At 39.0% G+C, this 20,779-nt stretch overlaps 1 protein-coding gene across 1 annotated transcript; it reads left to right on the top strand.

Moving 5' to 3' along the window:
• Positions 1 to 3,509: 3,509 nt before the first annotated feature.
• On the top strand, positions 3,510 to 19,547 carry LOC134965457 (placenta-expressed transcript 1 protein-like). Its single transcript, XM_063941885.1, has 6 exons — positions 3,510 to 3,730; positions 12,072 to 12,261; positions 14,052 to 14,119; positions 14,808 to 14,840; positions 16,556 to 16,618; positions 17,876 to 19,547. The coding sequence occupies exons 1-6, from the start codon at positions 3,544 to 3,546 to the stop codon at positions 17,998 to 18,000; spliced, it is 666 nt and encodes a 221-aa protein (XP_063797955.1). The 5' UTR covers positions 3,510 to 3,543; the 3' UTR covers positions 18,001 to 19,547.
• The last annotated feature ends 1,232 nt before the right edge of the window (positions 19,548 to 20,779 follow it).

The following is a 20,779-nucleotide window of genomic DNA, read 5'->3' as shown; positions in this document are numbered from 1 at the left end:
TATGCAGTGTATGGCTACCTGGACGTCCTGGGACCAGTAGCGGCAGAGAAAAAAAAATCCTGAAATCTAGAATATACAGGTGTATATGTGTGTGCTGCAATTATGTCAAAACATCCTTATGGTACAATACTTGCTCCACATCCCTTCTCTCCCCACAATCCCCCTCTCTAGGTGCCAAGAGTAGTAATTACTTATATGATGAGTCTGCAAACAGGTGCAAACATATGTGGATTTTGGACCTAATTCAGGTTGGATCGCAAATCTTCTGATTGCATACCTCCCCCTTTGCCAGCTGATATAGTTGGAGCATTTAAGAGCAATATTATCAAGGCCTGCAGTCAGGACTTGGCCTGCTTGCAATTGTTAAGAATGCAATTGTTAAGAATATGATTTAAGAATGGAGTTAGAACCGGAGTTTGAACTGGATTTGGACTACGCTAAAATCTCGAATAATACAATTTCCCCAAAAACTGCAACTCGGGACCATCATGTGGCCTCTCCTCACCTCTGCCTTGAGAACACCAGGACCAATGCCTACTACTTCTCTGTCCAAGAACATCATGACTGCCCCCAAGACTACCCCTCAAGCTGAGCAGGGAACTGAGGGGCGTGCGCATCAGGACCAGATTTTGCTGGGTCAGTTCCATTGGACATTAGTGTGCACTCCATATTCTTACACCCACCCGCACTGCTACCCACACTCTCACACCCACCCGCACTGCTCTCATGAGACCAGGACATTTATCATTTTCACAAATTAATGTTTTCCTGCAAATGTGTCTTTCTCTTCTTTCTTCTTACAGGGTACTTTCCCCCCACTGTGTGCTATTCCTGTAATGTGTACCTCCATTGGTTGCACACCCTGCCAGCAGTAACCTACACAGTGCGCCTCACATGGCTGCCTCGGATGGTTCCTCCATGGGCAGGGTGTGCTTCATTTGGATCTTTCCATGCAGGGTATAGCATACTCCTACACTCGTGTCAGTTTTCCCGTGAATGCATTTGGCCCTTGTATGGCTCATCTCCCACTGTGTAACCTTCGTAGTGCGCCCAACATGGCTGTCTTATCTGGTAAACTTGTGGATGGGATGAAAAATACATGGACCTGATGGTTTTACTGGAACCCTACTCTGAACCTAAGGACTCTGCAATCTCCCTGTTTTGTGTTCTCTTCTAGGGGTGGACTATTCCACCCTGGGTAATCCTACGCAGAGCGCCTAAGATGGCTGCCGCACCTGGTACCTTGTGAGGGTGGAATACACAACCCCTGGAGGTTATTACCCAAAATGCTTACACCAACCCTGCATTATGCTTTCTGTCTTTATTGTCTGTGTGGTTTATCTTTTGATGTAATACTTAAATCTTGTGTATTATGTGCATTGTTTGAGTTCTAGTTGGCGCAGCGGATGGCTGCCTCGGTGCTGCTCTGCCAAGCAGCCTTTGTGTTTAGTCCTACATGTATAATATGTCTAATATGTTGAGTCTATTGTACAGTTGCAATGTGCAGTATCAACTCATACGTGTAATGTGTGTAATGTATGCTATGTTCTTCCCCCTTCGTATGCTATGTATTCCCCCTTCATGTTGCTGCTTGGCGATGCATTGTACCACAAAGAATTCCTAGTGTACGTGAGTACACCTGGCCAATAAAGCTGATTCTGATTCTGATTCTGAAATCGCGATCCATCCAGAATTTTCATGATTGGCCTGCGGGCGCATGCACAGCGCCCATCCTGCGCATGCACCTGCACTTTCTGTGGGGGGGGGGCTGTAGAAAATGTGATCGCCTTTGCCTGTAAATCAGGCAGAGGCTGTCTTGGGGCAAGCACTGCTCCATTTACAGGGAGGAGACAGAGTGTTGCAGGGGCAATGCGGCGCAAACGGGGGCAGAGGCGGCCAAACAGGGGAGTGTCGGGGGCATGATCACGGTGGCTGCATGACATCACACGCAGCCGCCACGATCAAGAACGTGGCAGCGGGACTCCTGCAGGCACAGCTATGATCGCAATATTTGCTTATTGAAGCGGGGGAAGGCGGCGGTCAACATGCTGGGAGGCCTTGCCTAGCGAGGGGCGGCCCCCAACATGCTAGGAAAAGTATAGCAAATTCTGCTAATTAGCAGAATTTGCTATCCTTACTGAATTAGGCCCTTTGTGCACAAATTTAGGATTTTCAAAATTTACACACATTAAAATTTACGCCGGCGCATGCCAGGGGCCGCTACGATCGCCTCTGCCTGATTGACAGGCAGAGGCGGTTGCTGGGAGGGGGGGGGGACGGCGGCATTTGGCCGTCGTTTCGTGGGCGCAGTCCGGCCAACGCAGGCATGGGGGTGGTCCGCAGCGGCTGCATGACGTCACACGCAGCCACTGCGGGGCGGGGAGCGATGAGTAGCTCCCGGCCAGCACGCTAAAGCTACTCTTGAAGTGCATAGGCATCACCACTGTGCGATGCCTTTGCACTTCTGGGGGGGGGGGGGCGGCAATGACACGCAGGTCGGACTAGCCCTGTGCTGGGCGTCCCCCTGCATGTTAATGTGAGTGATCGTAGCTGTGCTAAGTTTAGCACTGCTACGATCATCTCAGAATGACCCCCTATGTGCGTTCACGTGCAAAAACACGATATTTCCATGTATGTGTGAAAGGGGTATTAGTCGATCAGAATTTGTGCAAGTCAGATGTCAATTAACTATACAGTATATCTAGAAGGAGCTTTTTAATAAACAGCCTTAACCATGGATTGTGCCACTGGGTTTATCTAGGAAGAATCATAGCATCTGTTTTAGACTAGTTTGCCAAGAAAATATTATAATTTATGTAAATATGGGAACAGGCAAAGTGTGCTATGATCTGTAGAAATCAGATTCAACTTGTTTTAATTGTTGTCTGATTTTCTGCCAGGTAGTAGATAATAAAGCAGATTATCTAAAAGATTATAAATGATTTATGATAACAAATTACTCCTGTGTGCTTGAGCTCTTGACAATGAGACATTTGACTCAGTATATCACCTTTCCCATCTACCCGTTTAATAAATATGCTATTCAGAGTTTTACTGTTTGGGAAGGGACCCTCTTCAGTCATAGAAACCTGCAGCAGTTTCATTTCATGTACTCATGGTCTTTTTTCTTTCCCACACATTAAGAACCACACCTGAAACGATCAGTCATCCCTCAGGATCAGCTCTGAATCTTGCACCACGTCAGAATTCTTTCTGCCATGTGTACCTGTACATGTTATCTCATGTAATACATTATTTCTCAGCAATACAGAATATACTAGAACTTTTTTAAATAAAAGATAATACGATGCATGACACATTTTAGATAATGACTTCCTCTTATTCAGTGTTGTGAATTATAGTTAATGTGTAACATAATGATTAACCTGAATAGCAAACCATGGAAAGTTGAACGAATAGTGCCTAATGGCAAATGGTCCTGCCCTTGAAAAAAAGCAGTATATAAGATCAGGTGTTCCTGAGTCTGTGTTCCCAGAGCTTGTGTGCTTAGTAAATAGAACAGACATAATCTTCCCATCACAAATGGCACATACTGGACCAGCTGCCCTTCTCCTGTACCTTGCTCTTGCAGTTTCCTCCTGTTATGGAGCCAATATCAGCATCCCTACATGTGAAATATTTAATTCAAGCATTGTGAACAATAACAGCAACTCCAATTTTAACTTGATTGTATCTCCTGATACGCTTTCCAGCAATACAACATATAGCGGTAAGTTAATCTTTTTTTATATAAGAGTTTAGTTATTAATATCAGATCATACATGTTAAAGTTGGAAATGCGTATGTCCGTAAATACTTTGACGTCTCTAAAGCAAATTTTGTGACACAGGTTCAGTCTGATTCAGTGGCTTGTGGATCTTTTGTTGGTGTATGTAGTGCTAACTAGCACCCAAGAGTGCCAGGACTTATATCAGTTTAGCAGCAGCTGAACAGCCACAGATTGATTGACTGTACAAGACCCTGACTGTGTGATAAAGTGGAAAATATAGATTATTTTGAGCATTGTGTAATATATTTTATTTATTTAAGTAACATATTTGCATGTAGGTATTTGCTGAAAGTTATACATCAATATGACACTATAGCAATGTAAAATGTTACTGTTTGTAAGTATCAAGCATAATTAGTATAATATTTCATTTATAAGGAGCCACAAGGGTTCCACAGTGCCATACTGTACATGGGGATAACAATGACAAAAGAATACAAAAGGGGGGACAATCAGGAGGCCGCCTGTCGGGATCCTGGCGGTCACAATGCCGACGCCAGAATCCCGACAGGTGCTGAAATGCCACCGCTGGAATACTGGTGAGCCAGGCTATTCTCCCTCTATGGGTGTCCACGTGGCGAGCACAGCGTGCCCGCAAGGGGCTTACTACTGCACGCCCCGCTGCCGGCATACTGGCGACCCGGGATGCCACTGTCGGTATCTTGACAGCCGGCATCCGGTGAGCAGTATGGATTCCTACATAAGTTCAGACTAATACTGACAGAATCTAAATGCAAATGGTTTCATAAATTACAGTGTGCAGATTAATATGATCGCTATTGATAAAATGAATCAATAAAAAGGTATAGTTACCTGACTAAATTGATTTTCAAAATGAATTATTTTAATGTTCTTTTAAATAAATTTGGTTTACTTTCCCAGCAAGGCACACCTGTGATTCCTTGCATTACATAAAATTCTTAAAATAAAGAAAGAGGAACATTAATTTGTGCACAGCTCTTGAATTTCATGTCAGTTTAAAATAGGGGGCTAGAGCAGTTAAACTATATAGGTCTATTATAAAAGGTGTATATTCATAAGAACTAGACATTTACGCTTTTATAGGGAATTTTATTATATTTTCTTAGTAAATGATTAATATTTCCTTTTTTACAAATTGTGGTTTTCAGTTTCTTTTACCAAATACCATTAAGCAGTCAGGTCTATGGATGTTATTGATGAAAAGCATGAAGTTAAGTTAGAGAATACAGAATCTTGATTAATTTTGATTAACAGCAAGTTCTCAAGCCTTGCTATTGTTGTGATTAGCCTTTGTTTGGCATATAACATGGCCACATATTAAAATAGTTCCCTTGGTCGTTGTGAGTGCTGATTGAAATCAAATACTGTACTTCATGAGGTTTGCTGATGTCCCACAAAATACATTATCTACCTGTATCCCTGTGAAATGGTCTCTATATTCTATATTCTATTTTAATGTCTGTCAGAGTTGATTCAGATGTAAAATGACACAACTCAAGTGGAATGAGAGCTACAGTAAATGCCCTTCCGCAGCTCTGCATATAGTTATGGTTTTTTTGATGGCTTCTACAGAAAAAGGAATGTACTGTGACAAGGTTGAAAAAGAAAAAGTATTGAAGCCCAAGCACTTCGGAATACACCGTGGTGGTGGTGGTAGTGGTGGTGGTGGTGGTGGTGGTGGTGGTGTGTTTACATCAACCTCTGTAAGCTACAGATGTAGCCATGCTCATCTTTGCTGCGATATGCTGCAACATGGCTCGCTTCATGGCATGCAAGGCTGCGACTATTACGCCTAATCGCAGCCGACGATTGCTCCATTAAGTCTTAAAGGAATTAAATGGAGCAGTCACAGGCTTCGGATAGTCACAGCTCGGCACGCCATTCAGTGAGCCATGCTGCAGCATGCTGGATCGCAGCCAAGGTGAGCATGGCTACATCTGTGTATGGAACCACAAAAGGTATAGCATATGGAACTGTCATTCTATAGCAGTTTATTACTTGTCTCCTAAATTTGTATCAATTCAAGGTACAGTATATTTATATTTATTATTTTCCATTTCAGATAATATAGGGAAATGCTATGACAACGACACTGTGGGTCACCAAGACCAATCTGAGCATAGTAAACTAATTGTAACAATGTTTACTTTCTTGAAACAAGCAGTTAGTAGACATCCTTTAAATTCTTAGATTATGTTACTACTTGAGAGTATTGTAAACACTAAAGATACTGGCAGAACAATTATAATAAACTCTGCAATTTAACATGGAGAAAAATTGAGGTTCTTAGCATGCAGTAATTGTTGGGCAAAAAATATGGGCCCACCTACTACGGTCAGGTGACCTCATCAGATGGGTCCCTAACACTTCTAAGGTTCAAGTCCAGAGCATGGGACCGCTCGAGCCAGCACAACCTAACCCACCCAAAGGCATTACTCTAGTGAGAAGTAGCAATTTAAGTGTTAAAAGTTGTTACATTAATAAGAAGTAGCAGCTCAGTGCTAAAAATGTTACATAGAGAAGTATTAATTAGAAGTGTTACTAAGTGTTACATTAGTGGGGTCTCATGCTATGGACCTGGCCATGGTAGGTGGGTCCATATTTTTTGGGAACAAAAGTATGCTAAAATCCTCAATTTTAATCCATGTTAAATTGCAGAGTTTATTATAATGGTTCTGATTGCCAGTGTTCTTAGTGTTTGGAGCGTGCACCTGCCTTTTTTTCTGTGTGGCACTACAAATCTCAGCAGTCGTGCCTCTTATTATGTTTAGTATTAGCGTGTGCAGTCCAGCCCCACCTCCCATACTTGAGCGCATTGTTTGTTAACCTCAGTGGTGCACATACAGAGCCTGATCATGAGTTGCATGAAAGTCTGATGCAGATGTAGGCAATTCCGCCCACACATCTATGAATCGCCCTTGGAACACTTAGGCTCTGTGCCTCGCCCTGTTGTCATCCAGTTACACCTACTCAACTGCAAATTGAGATGCGCCAGAAAAATGCCTACGTCTCTGACTCACTGGTAGTCTCTCAAAGTTGCTTATGCTGGACTCAGAAACTTGCATGGTGCAGAAAATGGCAAGATTCATTTGCAATATGGACTTGGATGTAACCCTGAGTCAACCTCATATGTTTTCCATAAAGGAGTCAAACATGTCATCTTCTACCCAGTATCATCATTATCATTAAAGGTTGAGGTCTGGAGGGCTGACATTTTTGGGGCACCAAAATTGCTGAATGAGTGTCACTCATTTAGGGTTTTTTTGTTTCCTTGGCTCTGTATTACACATTCTCTCTCTTCCAGTTTATCCTGCCAGTTTATCCTCAGCATGGAGGGGCAGCTGTCAAGAGCATCCCGGTTGGCAATGGCTCAGACAGCTACTCTGCCTTTTACTCCACATGCAGCTGTGACCTTTCTCCAGACATGGAAGTTTAGGTGTGCAGCATCCAAGTGGGTGGATGGGGAGGGATGGGCGGAGGGGCACTCTGAGGGCTTGTGGAGAAATGTGAATGGTAGCATCTAAGGGGTATGTGGCCTAGAATCCTCTGGCCCTGCATATACCATCAATAACCTTTTACACAATTTCCTTTTACTATTTACTCTCTATTTCTAGTCATTATGTTTCCCTTTGCTAGATATTAGCAAAACATTGCATTTTAGCAAGTCTCATTTAACCCATCTAAAGCTGTATTTTATTGTAAACCTGCATTTCCTTGTCATCTTGCAACTAAACTTACAAAGCTCATATACATTGTACAGGTCCTTCATCTTCTTGCCCATTTTCCTTTGCTATAAATAACTTAATACCTTCCTATGAACCCTCCAAACAGCATATTTTAAGGGCACTATGTGTGAGAAAATATCTGAATTTCTAATTTATTATATTTGCCAACTTTTAATTTGTCCCCTCTGAGGGAGTGCCCAGATGGGAGATTCAGAAGATCTCTAAGGAAGGCAGGTGCTTCTCGCCATTAAGACCTCTGAGAGAATCATGACGTTGTGCCTCCTATACATTTTGATAGGAAGTGGGCGGAATGCAGTAGTGTCGCCAACTCTTTCAGGAGTCAGTGGGGCTTGTGACTAAAAGTAGGCGAGGGCTGGATAGGCCTGAGACTAAATAAGAGTCCTGATATTTTTGTGATTGGTCAGTCTTAAGAACCTGTTGCTAGGTAGGTGTAGGTACAAGTAAGGGATTTTTTCCTATTGGTTAGAAAGTCTGCCAATTTGAATTTTAGTGGGAGTGGTTTAGTTACAATATATATAGTGGCATCCATTTTACTTGCCATCTTTTGCTATTTGGAAGGTCCACCCATCCCACCCAAAACCATTCAATCAATAGTATATTTGTTCATTCTTTAATAAAATGTTACAGGTGAGGCGCAGCCTGTCAGGAAGGCGCTGCAGATCAGTGGCCACATGTGACACAAGAGGTCGCTGAGGGGCTCTTACCCTTTAAATTTAGGCTGGGTGTCCTACTTCTGTGGTGGGACTGGGCGCCTTTTGCGAGGCGCTCAGACCGTGCTCGAGTAAGGGGTGGTGAGTCCTTCACAGTGCAGTTGCATCTTGGTCACCTTTGAGAGATTCTAATTCAGTCATGATTTTTAAAAGCTGTGACCTTCAATTCAAGCAGTTGTTGTCTGAGTCGTTATTTTATCTAGAGTTATAAGGTTATTTAATTGTGGCTAATAGCAATAATGAATGGACTCCTTATTATGATTTGTTATTGTTGAATAATCTACAGAACAAAAAAATACAAAACCTGAATAAATATCAACAAGATTATGCCAAAAAATAATAATTTTCTATAAAAAAAAGAACACATTCTATTTTTATTGTTTCCTACTAGTCATAACATTAAGATAATTAATCCATGTTTCTGTAACAATAGCCATGGTTCACTTATATACATATTAGTTCAACTGTACTGTACATTTTCTTTGTAGCATTTTCTTTACATCCAACTGAATTGCTTTTAAAGATACATATCCGTACCACAAATATATTACTTTTTTTTAACAGCTGCGTTTCTGCATTTTCCATTTGCACTGGTAAAGTTAAAAGAAATATAACTGCTCAATACACAAATTGATCTTAGATGTGATGCCAAAGTTATCCCTCATAGTTACTTTTCCGTGTGTCATGTTAATACTTACAGGAAATTACAGGAAATCTTCATTAATAGAAGCAATTAAAATTTTGCATATCACTGCTAAGAGAGTTAGCTAGATAGCAAGTGGATTAGGTGAACACTGCTCACAAAATAAAAATGAAATATATACAGTATAATTAGTGTGTATTGTACAGTATTTAATAAATGTATCAGTACTTAAAAAACAGTTACATTATATGCATCTATGGTGGATAGGAAGTGTGCATAGTAGGAGAATTAACTTGTTAATGCAACGTAACTGATGTATCTTATTTATAGGTAAATGCATTATAGCAGCATGGATTGTGCTGCTACAGGTTGAATATCCCTTATCCAAAGTGCTTGGGACCATTAGTATTTTGGATATCGGATTTTTCCGTATTTTGGAATAATTGCATACCTGTCAAAATAATGCAGCTGTCATACACCACATATCGGCCTGCTATCTTATAGATAGTGCCGATATGGACAGAGGCTCATATCGCAGGGTAATACATGTACCTCTTACTCTGAAATAAATCATAATAATAAAATAATAATAAAATATATGGGAGATCACATTGTAATCTCAGTTGCTTGTAATGTGTAACTCCTTTACCTTGTATGTGTTTGTGTAGAGTATTTACAGTACATATATATATATATATATATATATATATATATATTAATCACTGATCAGCTTTAACATTAAAACCACTAACAGGTGAAGTGAATAGCATTGATTATCTCATTACAAAGGAACATTACAAACCAATATATTAGGCAGCAAGTGAACACTCTGTTCTTGAAGTTGATGTGTTTTAATCACTTACCTGACATATTTTTTCCAAAAACTGTTCAGAAATTGTAATTGTTTTGATTGAATTAGATTAAGAACATCTATTTAAAACATATGTAACATGAAACATTAAAAAAAAGAAAGATAAAAAACGAAATATAGGTCCATCGATGATTGGACACACCGTCACAAACCTACATTTTCCCAACAGCTGTTTCTCTATGCAGCCGCAGGGTGTACACAGGCAGACAAGTAGTTAAGCAGAAAAAAAATGGGCAAAAGTAAGGATCTGAGCAACTTTGATATGGGCCAACTGTGGTGGATAAATGACTGTATCAGAGCATCTCCACAGCTGCAGGTCTTGGGGATGTTCTCATTATGCAGAAGCAAGTATCTACCAAAAGTGGTAAATGAAAGGACAATTGGTAAACTGGCAACAGGGTTATGGGTACCCAAGGCTTATTCATACATGTGGGAAGCAAAGCCTAGCCCACCTGGTCTGATCCCACTGAAGAACTGCTATGATAGAACACACCGTGCATCACAGCTTGCTGCTTATGAGGCTGCAAAGCCTCAGACTGGACAGAACTGGACCATACAGCAATGAAAGAAGATGACTGTGTCTGATGAATGACTTTTTTTTTTACATCATGTGGATTGCCTGTTGACTGTGTGTCATTTACCTGGGGAAGAGATTGTACCAGTATGCATTATGGGAAGAAGGCAACCATGTCTGCCTGCCAATGCCCTTTAGATTGTAAGCTCTCACAAGCAGGGCCCTCATCCCTCATGTGCTTATCCTTCCTTTATGTATACCATCATCTCCTCCCCACTGCCTACAACGGCACCAAACCTTTAAGTTCTATCAGTTTGCTGCTTATTTTGGTAGTATGACTGCTGACGCAGCAAAGTTTATAAACCTTGTCCATGTCCTGTAATGTTTTGTACTGCAAGTTACTTTTGTCTTGTTTTCTTTATATTGTTTCTGTTTATGCAAGGCACTGCGGACCCCTTGCAACTCCATATAATAATAATAATAATTTTATTTATATTGCGCTCTTTCTCCAAACAGCACTTTTATACAAAATACAATATGGTTAAAAATCCCACATAATGATTCAAATAAATATATCTAAGCTGTCATAAACTGGAAGCAGGGAACCTAAGTATAGGTTATGCTCTAGAAAATAACAGCTACTATATAAATACTGGATTATAATAGATTATTCAAAAACAATGCTATTGGTCTATATTGCTGCTATTGTCCTTCTAGCTTTTGTGATGCAGTAACATTTGTATTACAGTCATGCTGTACACACTTTCTTTTGTGCTATTAAATATATGCAAAATTAAAATGTGAAACATAGCAGAGAGGAGTTTCTTAATTTCACTACACAAATAGTATAAACACACACACACACACACACACACACACACACACACACACACACATATATCTACACACATGGTTGAGTTACATTATTATGACCACCTCTAACATTTGACATTGGCAGCACATAGCCCATGAAGTACACAACATGCCGTGTGCTGGCTTGGTGTGTATATAAGGTGTGTGATGGGCCATCTGCACACATGTCATTCGTTGCTGTCATAGGTAAAAGGGGTGATTTATCAGAGTTGCGAAAAGGGGTGATTATCGGCTTTCGGGCCAAAGGTGGCAGTATTTCTGAAATGGCGCAGTTTGTGACCTGTTTGTATGCTGCTGTGGTGAAGGTGTATAGTGAATGGACAAATGGCACCATTGCAAATAGCCAACATGGAAACTGCAGAGCACCACGTGCCATTGATGTGAGAGGTGAATGTCGGCTACAAAGGTGCGTGAGGGACGACCGACACACTACAGTGGAGCAGCTCAGAGGTCAAATTGAACCTGGGGGAAACCAGACGTGTGTCTAAAATGACAGTTCAGCCCATCCAACTGCTGTCACGGTGGTTACTCTGGCTATTAGCTGGTGGTCATAATAATGTGACTTGTCCGTGTAAATATCTATATCTATAAGGAATCCAGAGAAGGTCCACACTCACATATTTATAAAAGCAAATGCTGGGATGTCAACCCAAAGAAAGGAAATCATTCCTTCTCAGTATAAAAAGTAAAACCAAGGGTGCACTCACCAGAATTCATTCTTTGACTTTTAATCAATTCATTGGTATCAAGAAACAAGAAGCATCAATGTAACGGTCCTGACAAAGGTCCAGATTCAGGAATGAAATATATATATATATATATATATATAGATATATATAGATATATATAGATAGATATGTATGACATTATTACTTCTTTATTTATACAACTCTGCTTTCTGCAGCTATTTTAAATCCTCATTTTTTTTATTTTTTTTTACAGTTTATTTGAATGGAAGTGGTAATTTCACAGTAAGTTTGCAAGCAGAATCAGCGAATACTGCAGTGGGCATTTGGTCTCAAGGAAGTATCATCTGCAATAAAAGTCTCCTGTTTGTCAATGCTTTTCTGAATGGAAATGAAATTAAGACAAATTGGACATCAGAAGGAAACCTGACAACTGTTAAGATTAAGTGAGTCAACAATATACAATTTAAGAGAAATCAATGTGGCAAAATAGGTGACACCTATCTGACAAAGTATGTGATACAACTGTTCAGTTGAAGAATGATGGGATATGTTTTAAGATTGGCCACATGACATGTAAATACATTTGCACACATCTGGTCATTCTGCCACATTGATCTAAGCCATAGACAGAGTTGGAAGTTTATTTCTGAATACAGTATGTTTGTATCTGTACACTTCTCATGATGTACCGTCATCAGTTTGTATTTGCATGAAACTATAGTATGTAAAAATGTTATGGTTCCTGCCTAAGTAAGAATCCCCCTCTAGTCAGAAGTGTAGATAAGATCAGAATGTCTTTCGCACTGCATTATTTTATTTATTTTATGTATGCTCACTTTCTGAACATTTACTGTAAGACTTCAATGAAGATATGTTACAGAGACAAACATTCAACTCAGTCCCAAAGACTTCCTACTTTCAGGTTGAGAAATGATCATACACGTGCCAATGAGTGTGATCAGTCACACAGATTTATCCATCAGAAGACTGTTCCGTTGAATTATTAGGTTGGATAGTTGAAACATTATATATTGTACAGAGTAACTAGATCATAAGTGATCTTAGCTTGTATACTGTAGTTAGTAACTTACAGAAAATAGTATATTTACATTAAGAATTGGTGTATAGAGAGTATTAATAATTTTAAAACACTGTATGTGAAGTGGACAGATGTCAACTTGTGTACTCTAAAATAATTACAGAATTTTCCAATAGCAGTAATTAAATTAGGTCCCCAACCTACAGTATCTTTTGTTTGTTTTGTTTGGCAATTTACAGTATGTTTCTTGAAAAAGGAATTAAATAAAACTTCACATACAGTAGAGAATGTTTGGGAAGGTTGCTAAGGTCTTTCAAAATGCTCTAGGTACAATAATTTAGCAGGAAACAATTTTATCAACCTAGAATGAGCTTAGATTTAGTTACATACAGTAAAAAAAAACTACATTTCATTTTTCTATGTTTCTTTTTTTCTTTTCCATAACAGCTGGTTAATGTATTTTTGGAGACTAAAAGCAATACGTAGACAATCAGAACAAAAGACTGTATCCATAGCTAACCCAAAGCAAATGCACAGTCAGAGGGACTCAAACTGTGGCTGAACACAGAATTAAATGGATAAAAAACTGCAAGCCACATAGCAACAGTGGGATGTAGCTGGTCAAGTGGACATCCCAAGATCAGTTGTGAAATGATCGTGTGGTGTTCTCATCAAAGTCAGTGACAGCCAGATATGCCCTGCTGCCCACACCACATTGTGATAAATGTTGGGATGTGGTTAGGGGTTTTCTTCCCCATTCAAATGTTCTCATGGCTAGATTAATTTGTACCTAATCTGGGCACCATTCACAGGTCTGACTCAAAATGCTGCCATCCAGTGAGGCCAAGTTTTCATAGAAGTAGAACCAATATGTACCCAATCACAGCACTAGCACATTTACAAAGCTAGACCAACCTGTAGCCAATCACAGCATTAGAACATTTACAGAGATAGACCAATGTGTAGCCAATCACAACATTAGAGGATTTAAAAAGCTAGACCAAGCTATAGCCAATCTTAGCATTAGAATGATCACATTAACCAATGTCTAGTCAAAACATTACAGTGTTTGCAAAACAAATGCTAACAGCTTCAAATGAAATGGAAATAAAGGTACTGTAGCTGCAATATTTTTTTGTAAGTGTGCTTACATGTAAATTTAAATTAATTCTACTCATCTTTTCATTATTTTAGTGCTTACATATATACTGATCCTGCTAATGAAACTACTAAATTCTTAGTTTCACGGGACTTAAGTTCAGGTGAGTTAAACAATGATATTTTTTTTCCATTTAAAATATGTACTATGATTCATGGGGGATTTCTGCAAAGTACTGTAAGCAAGTGTATAGCAGTTTTCAGCCATGTTTCTATTTTCAAGTCTTGACAGCTTAAAGATAGCTCTTCTTAGTTATAATTCCAAGGATAAAGTATACTTGGTCTAGCCAATCCCTTAAGAAACAAATGCATATCCAACATAGGAGAATCTGGAAGAGAAGTTTGGAATTATCTACTGTTGAGGTGTCAAAATATTGCTATTAAGCCAGATCTACAACATTATTCGTCATATATACAGAACAGTACAGCTATCACAACTAGGTTCTCAAGAGCAGATCATTTGAAATGCATATTAAAGGGAAATAGTTTATTCAAGCATCAGTTGTCATGGGGTTAAGCTACTATAAATAGTAGACCCAAGGCTTCATGGAGTCTTGAGTGTGCCTTTTTGGGGAACTGACCCATATTTATACTGTTTGGCTTAAAGGTTCTCTGGGTAATTTTGGAGTTTTGCAGTGATTTAAGATACTGTAGCTAAATATCTATAGACTCATTCCCATAACAACATTATAGATATTGTAATGATTTTAAAAATGATCTGCTAATGAACCATGTTCATATATATTGCAATTATTAATTTCCTTTGAGTTAACTTTTTCTTTTTTCTTACAGCTATAATTCCAACTGTCAATTCCACAACTCACGGTTAGTTGACCTCCATATGTTATGCTGTTTGCTTTTAGACTTAATGACATGTCTACCTTCTCACCTGAAATGCCCAGGAAACTTCCATAAAATATGTGGCTCTCCTGGACACCTGGAAAACTGAGCAAGTCTCCTGGAGGCCACTCATGAGTGAAAAGGATGACCTGGGCAGTTTGATGATGCAAGTCATGCTGAATCACATCATCAAAGCCCTGCACTCAACTTTACAGTACTAGAAGTCACAGCTTTATACAGTGGGGGGCATGGCCACAATGACAAAATCATTGCACTATGCCCCCTGTGCCACCCTGACTGACATTTCACATGACTGCCCCTTCTGAATTAGACATCATCCATGTACTGTATAATAGTCCAGACTCAGAGGTGCATGCAATTCTGTTTGTGTATGTAGCACATGGTGTTTAAAAGACTGTGAATGCAATATACAGAAATTATGTGTAATTGAGAGTAGTGGTATCTCCACTTGCCAGTGAGCAGGTGTTAATGGGTGACAATGGAGAGTTTGGGATGTGTTCCATGGGCGTGTTGTTGGCATGTTAATGAAAGAGCTATTCAGAGGTGAGCGATCAAACTGCTTCCAATAGCATCTCCAGCACCAAGAATAGGGTTCAAACAAATGACGATGGCTGATTTCACCAGCAGATCAATGGGGGAGGTTTGGTTGCATAGATAAAGACAAAAATACTAATTTATTACTTAATCTGTAAAATGACCACAATTGGTGGCACTGTATGCTCAACTCTGAATATTCCAATAAGGTAAACCGGTCATTTAAACAGAATTAAGGTAGAATGCCTTGTGGTCTAAATCAATAATCATGAAATTAAACCTATCAGGAGCCAGTAACATTATTAATGATCATCAGCGATTGTGTAGGTTGCATCAATATTCATAGACTGAAACCAATTTATTCACTAGAAACTAGAGACTTTCTTCAAATTCAGTAAGCAATAAGCCTATGCATATTAGTTACTGTAGGTACCAAAACTAGTTTGTGACAGATGCATTTTAAATAGAGGCATATGAATGGAAGGCTTCCAGGTCCACCAAATTGTGTCCACACATGAACATGGCTCTTTGAAGAAGTTAACTATATTTGAAATGGGCTAATTGTTGCATATTGTAATAAACTTGTGAAATGTGATTGCAGCAGCAACCAATTAGGGTCAGAGAAAGATGTAGAGAATGAGAGGGAGGTGGGAGGAAGGGGAGAGGGGACATTTCAATCTCAATTATTCACTGTCCTCTGCAGAAAGACCAAAGCAGAACTCATACATGATTTGTGCATGAGCCATTACAGTACAGTGAACAAACTATGGAGGCTGTTTATCAGATCTTGTAGAGAGATAACGTACCAACCAATCAGTACCCGTAATTTTTAAAACAGCCTGTAAAAATTACAGTTAAAAGCTGATTGTTTGTTACTTTATCTCCCACCAAGCTTTGATAAATATCCCCGTACAGTACAGTATATCAATAAAATTAGCAAAGAGTATGCAAAGCATGAGGAAGAGGTGGCATGATCCAAATTGATAGTGTGATGTACAGCATACAGTATATTTATATACAATTACTCTGGTTTTTCAGTGTGGTTTTGTGCTTTTGTTATTAAGGTGCTGACATTTTAGTAAAATGTTACATTGTAAGTGTAAAATAAAGTTTAGAATGTTGGGTTTTTTTTTTTTTCATTTCAGCCCCAGTCAGTGGCAACAGTACAGTAAATACTACTACAGCTACGACAGTCACGAAAAAAACAGGTTTGTTTTCACAATTTTTTGAAACACTAAAGTAAGCTAGATCTGAAACTGCAAAACATTTCTGTAGTTTTACTGTTCACACCCAACCCATGTGTTTTATTCTACTTCAAGCACACATGTAATTTTGATTAATTTTTCATGAGTTGTGCACATCCCCATTTAGTTTAATGAACAAGAATGAATAAAACAGCAACATGCACACTTTGGGGGGGGGGGGGGGGGGGGGACAGCAGAAGTGCAAAGCAGGCATGTTAACTGTGAAGTGCAATATAATGGGGGATATTTAATAATATGGTTGACAGATTTATTGTAAGCCACGGCAGCTGTCATTCTGTAAAATTAACTAGAAAATGGCAATACAAATCTGTTGATTTTATGTGCTACAGTGCATTTTGTACATTGCATCAGGCTAATATCCAGCATGTCCTAATATAGAAATAGTATGATATATAGACAGAAGATTGTCATCCCTATTTTAGCCGAACCCTAACCCTTACTGCCAGGAATAGACTGGGGCTGTGAAATAGCCCTGGCAACCCTCTGTGTGCGCATGGCAAGGGGGGGGGGTGTGGCCAGAGCTCAAAGGGGGCATGCCACAGGTCAGGGTGGCCTGGCCCTGCGGTGCACCCTGTATACCAGCTGTGGGTGTGACAGATGGAGAGCAAGCGGCTGAACCAAAAGACTGTGCTGCACAGCCAGCCCTGCTCTCTGTGTGGTCAGACCAGTCCATCCAGCCACCAGCCCTTCTGTCCTTTTCTAGAAGTGCCAGATGACCAGTCCAGTTCTGCTTACTGCAGCCTAACCTTAACCAAAATTGTAGCCTAATGCTAACCCTAATCTTAACCCTTATTTCATGTGTTGACATTCTATCAACATTAACATTTTTATTTTAAACATGTCACTATTGTGAATGTTGATGTGTAAATTTTGAAATTCTGAACTTGTTGACATTCAGATTGTGTCAACAATATGGTGTCAGCATTCTAATAATCCTGTTATCCACAAGGATCAGAAATGGCAAAAAAGTGAATATCCGTGAACAAGCCTTAATGTGAGATGCACACCTCATCCAGATACTATACAACACATTTATTTGCTCAATATTTACTATAAAAAATTGAATATAAAATTAAATAAATGTTACATAAATCATGTTATTAATTGGCCATACTTTTTGAGCAAAGGTCTATATAAATGATATGGTGAAATGTATGACAAATACTAGACAAACTTAACTGCCTTTCTATTTTATTTCAGATGTAACAACTCAACAGACCAAAATGACCACAAGTGCAGGTTATGCACTGCAATCCAATCTTATCTCTACGGCTTTAATCCAGTTACTTTGCTTCGTTATGATATCCAAAAAGTTCCTGCCCTAACAAATTTCTTTCAACATTCCTCAGAATATTTATGGACCTATTCTGAACTCTTTATCCTTTCAATCATAACAGCACAACAACTTTTTCTTAGAAGTTCATTTATAGTAATGGCAGAACCAATATAAATTGTAAGTTCTAAAATTGTAAATTATCATCACATATAAAACAATTTGAATTAACTGATTCTTGTTTAAGTAGAGATATGTTGGGTCATAAAGTAATACAAAGTTTATTGTGAACAAACACAAAAAAGCAAACAAAATGGAGCATTGGGGTCTTGCTCTTGATTGGTAATATTATAAGTTATTTAATTATCTAATTTGTTTTTGACAAAGAAAGATGTTAGCTCTGATGTTTTATGCTATTCCCTAGCATTACATGATGCTGTGTGTGTTGTAGTGTTACATGGACACAACTTATTCTACATGCTTAAATCTCCATATGCCAGCACCCTCTTCTGCATTACTTTACTAGGAAATGTACAGTAGTTTGTTAGATTGAGCTATCCAATCATACTGCACTTAACTACTGTATGGACTGCAGTGTTAAGAAACAAAAGTTAAGACCCTCTGCAAGCACATCTCATTTTTTCCTTCTAAATTATCATGTTAAGACTGGTAAACAGAAATAATTAGATTACTGTACTTATTAGATATGTGTTTTATTTTGGATAAAGATAATGTATGTGTATAGTGTTATTCAGTACCTAGTTATATAGTATATTTTACAAAACAATATTCCCTGTTTTAGTGGGAGGACTGGAAACCCATGTATTCCAGGTATGATCACTAAAATATACCGTAGTTAATATATTTAGTATTTTCATAGTACTATGATCATTGTCACTGCCAAAATATTTACGTAAGGTTGCAGTTTTAGCATGTTATATGTTTAAGTGTATATGCCCATAACAATAATAATAATAGATTTAAATAGGACTTTTCCAAATGGTAGACCTTCAAAGGGGGGTAGCTTACTAGTAAGTGGGTGGGGACATAAAGTCGGTGTAGCTTGCCAGAAAGTGTACGCGATTGGACAGATTAATGTGTGTGTGTGAGTGGAGGATGCAGGGGGCGTTGTGTGAAATTTGGAAAGTGCTTTGCCAGAATTGGAAAAGGTGGGTGGTTTATATTCTCTGGATGTCACTTGGATAAATGTTTGGAGGTATGATACTGTACATTGTTTATTGTTATCAGTATTTTAAACTGATAATTATAATCTATTGTTAATTTTGTAGTTCATTTTACATAAAAGTACTTACCATACAGGTTGCAAAAATGTTGATTCCCCTATTATTATCATTGTTATTATTATTAACATGATTAGTAAATAGGTTCTTAAAGCTAGTGCCTAAAATTATTTGGAAAATAGGGGTATGCAAGACCTAAACCGATCTGATACTAGCTTTTCCCATCAAGTCTTCCAATTATTTGAATAACAATGCTTTTTCATATCTGTTTGGGCATAAGCAAGACTTTTTAAGATTTACATTGAGAAAATGTAAAGGTAATTCTTGTTTGGATAAATACAAATTATGACATTTGTAAATTAAGCAATAACATTATATTTTGTTTATTCTTAATAAAGAGATTTATAATCTATAATGTAAATAATTTGGTTCTATTTTCTTCAAATATGTATTGTATACTTTTTGCATTGTAAAAAACCATGGGGGTCACTCCGACCCGATCACACACTGCAGTTTTTTGCTGCCGTGCGATCGGGTCTCAACAGCACCTGGAAGTGACGAAAAGAATGAATAAAGCATTTTCAGCGGCGAACGCAAGAAGATTGACAGGAAGAGGCCGGCTGGGAGTGTCAACTCACCATTTCCTGGGAGTGTCCGGCCGAACGCAGGTGTGCCCAGCCGTTTCCAGGGAGGGATCCTGACGTCACCTCCAGGCCGGATCGTCGCAGCAAACTTTTGTTTGTGCAGCTCTCTGCACAAGCGATTGTTCCCCTGCACAGCGTTCACCCCCTCCCCTGTAGGCGGTGATTACCTAGTCGCAGCAGTGCAACGATCCGCCTGCGTGCGACCAGGTCGGAAATGACCCCCACATAACTGAATTAAGAGTTGCAGACACTACAGTATAAAAATCATTCTCCAAATCTCCTGGACCTTGTGGACTTATGGCATAGTATATTTAAAAATTTAAATTGTGGCCTAGTCCCTACTGTAAAGACACTAGTAAATTTTGTGACGTTTGCATATTTGTCCTCCCAAATCCTGGAAAAGACCATATACAAACACAGAAACATATAATTTGACGGCAGATAAGAACTGTTTGGCCCATCTAGTCTTCCCCTTTTTTAACCTTATTGTTACCTTAAACCCTATTTGATCCTTAGGGGTACATTTACTAAGCAGTGATAAGAGCGGAGAAGTGAGCCAGTGGAGAAGTGCCCATGGCAACCAATCAGCACTGAAGTAACATCTATATTTTGCATACTATAAAATGATACAGAGCTGCTGATTGGTTGATGGGGAAATATCTCCACTGGCTCACTTCTCTGCCCTTATCACTGCTTAGCAAATGTACCCCTTAGTTCTTTGTTTGGCTATCCTTATGTTTAACTCAAGCATGTTTAAGTTGCTCTACTGTCTTAGCCTCTACCACCACTTTTGGGAAGCTGTTCCAATTGTCCACTACCCTTTCTGTGAAGTAATTTTTCCTCAAATTTCCCCTGAACCTGCAGTACCTCCCTCCACTTTCGGCGCATGTCCTCATGTTCTAATTCTTATTTTCCTTTGAAAAATACAGTATCTCCCTCTTGTACC

This window comes from Pseudophryne corroboree, chromosome 10 (genome assembly GCF_028390025.1).
Source record: "Pseudophryne corroboree isolate aPseCor3 chromosome 10, aPseCor3.hap2, whole genome shotgun sequence".
NCBI classification, from domain to species: domain Eukaryota; kingdom Metazoa; phylum Chordata; class Amphibia; order Anura; family Myobatrachidae; genus Pseudophryne; species Pseudophryne corroboree.
This window is presented reverse-complemented; position numbering and strand designations above follow the sequence as displayed.